General features: G+C 31.8%; 1 protein-coding gene across 1 annotated transcript; it reads right to left on the bottom strand.

Annotated features, from left to right (window-relative positions):
• Positions 1-93: 93 nt before the first annotated feature.
• Positions 94-909, bottom strand: EIN_028080 (hypothetical protein; the record flags this gene model as incomplete). Its single annotated transcript, XM_004260338.1, has 1 exon — positions 94-909. The coding sequence occupies one exon, from the start codon at positions 907-909 to the stop codon at positions 94-96; it is 816 nt and encodes a 271-aa protein (XP_004260386.1).
• Positions 910-1,909: the final 1,000 nt, after the last annotated feature.

The raw sequence follows: 1,909 nt of genomic DNA on the forward strand, positions 1-1,909 counted from the left end.
TTCCAAGTGTTATAATTTTAATCACTTCTAATATTTTCGTTATTTCATTAGAAGAAAAATCTTCGAGTGAAAAAATTAATGCCATTAATACAATTAAAACCCCTTTTTTTCTTTTTTTGCAATTTCCGTTTTGCTGTTTCCAACGCGTCTTTCAATTTCTTCGTCTATTGCTTTGGTGAGAATTGTTGACATGTGTAAATCGGCGTTTTCGGTGTTTTCGAGAGTGTCCATTATAAAATTAAGTCGTTCGATATTGACAAGCTCATTTTTCAATTGAAGGTCACTTTTTATACAATTTTCGTCTTCACTATCGATATCGTCGAGCCAATATTCATTTTCATCTGCAACCTCGATATTTTCCGGGGGGTTTTTTGACGCGTGTGACTTAATAAGCGAAGAAGACAACTGTTGCCATATCTTGGATGCTTGACTCATTATTTCATGGACTCGTGTGTCTTCTATTTCGTTACATTCACTGCATTCACTTCCTTCATATTCTTCATTTTCATGAGCTTCATCTTCGCCTCCACTGTGCTCAGTTTCCAGGCTGCCATCAATTGGATCGTTTCCATAAACGAAGTCATAATGACCCATAATATCACCAAAAGTGGTCTGTTTCTTATCTAAGTTTGTTTCAAGATCAAATGGTGTTTGATCAACAACACCTATTGGTGTTTGTGTTGTGTCTATCACAGGGGGCGTAGCAGTGTTGGGTTGTGCTGTTCTATCTAAATAAGATGAATCGTTGTGATCCTCATTGATACCATTATCGTTGTAAGTGTTTATCATGATGTTTGGATTTTGTTCACAGATTTGATGTGAAACAAAGTGTGGCTCATTTATTGCAGGTTGTTGAATTGTTAATTCAACGGATATTGCTTGAAGAGCAATAATAACATCTTCAATCATTTTATTTATATTTGATGTGTTTACTCCCGTATTGATCAATGCATCTTTGATTCTCATCATTTGGAACTTTGACGCGTTTTTTATTTTCTCATAATTTGAATTTATTAACGAGTTGAGCGACAAATAATTTAGTATATTAAAGTTGTTAAATGCGACGGTTTGGAGCCTATCCTTTATTGCACAAAAGATGTTCACGTCTTTGTGGAGATGATTTTTGTAATGTTCTTTAAGAGCATCTCGCGGAAATTTCGAACAAAAAACACAATAATTCAAGCCTTTAACAAACCCATCAGGTTCATCTAAAATAAAAGGCTGGAACTCTAGAGTATTACCAAAAGAAATACATCTTCTTGATACTCTTTTTTCTTTTGAGAGTCGTGGTTTAGGCATTTAATTGTTATTTTGAGTTTGTGGTAAATTACACTTAAAACAAACCCAGCTTGAAACTCTTATTTTATATGTTATTTTATTAATATAATTCTATTCATTTTTTAATTATCTTTTAGCCAAAAAGTACCATAGAGAAAGAATCACTCGTGCCTTAATAGTTAATAATTTAAATAAAAAATTATGTTTGTTTTAATAATTATATTAAATCTTAAACTATATTTCCAACACAAAATATTTTGAAATTATAACAACATTTCAGCTTTTTTTATATTCATAGACTAGTACAATATAATTTTTTGTGTAATCGAAGCTTGTCTCTAATGTACATGATAACATTGGAACTGTTTGGTTTTGTTAATTCATTTACATATAATTGTATTGCATCGACCACACATCTCAAGCTCATTTTCGTCACACTTCCCAATAACAACTGAATATACTGCATTTAATGATTGGTCGAAAATATGCCGGCTGATTGTTACATCGGAAGTTTATTCTTGATATCTTAAATCAAGTGTAGTATATTTTGATCTTGTTTTTTGAAAGTCTTCAAAGATGTTTTGTTGCCATTTTATATAAGTTGTAATATCCTGATATCATTTCGGCTGCG

The sequence above is a fragment of the Entamoeba invadens genome (assembly GCF_000330505.1).
Source record: "Entamoeba invadens IP1 unplaced genomic scaffold scaff_1105074724725, whole genome shotgun sequence".
NCBI lineage: Eukaryota > Evosea > Mastigamoebida > Endamoebidae > Entamoeba > Entamoeba invadens.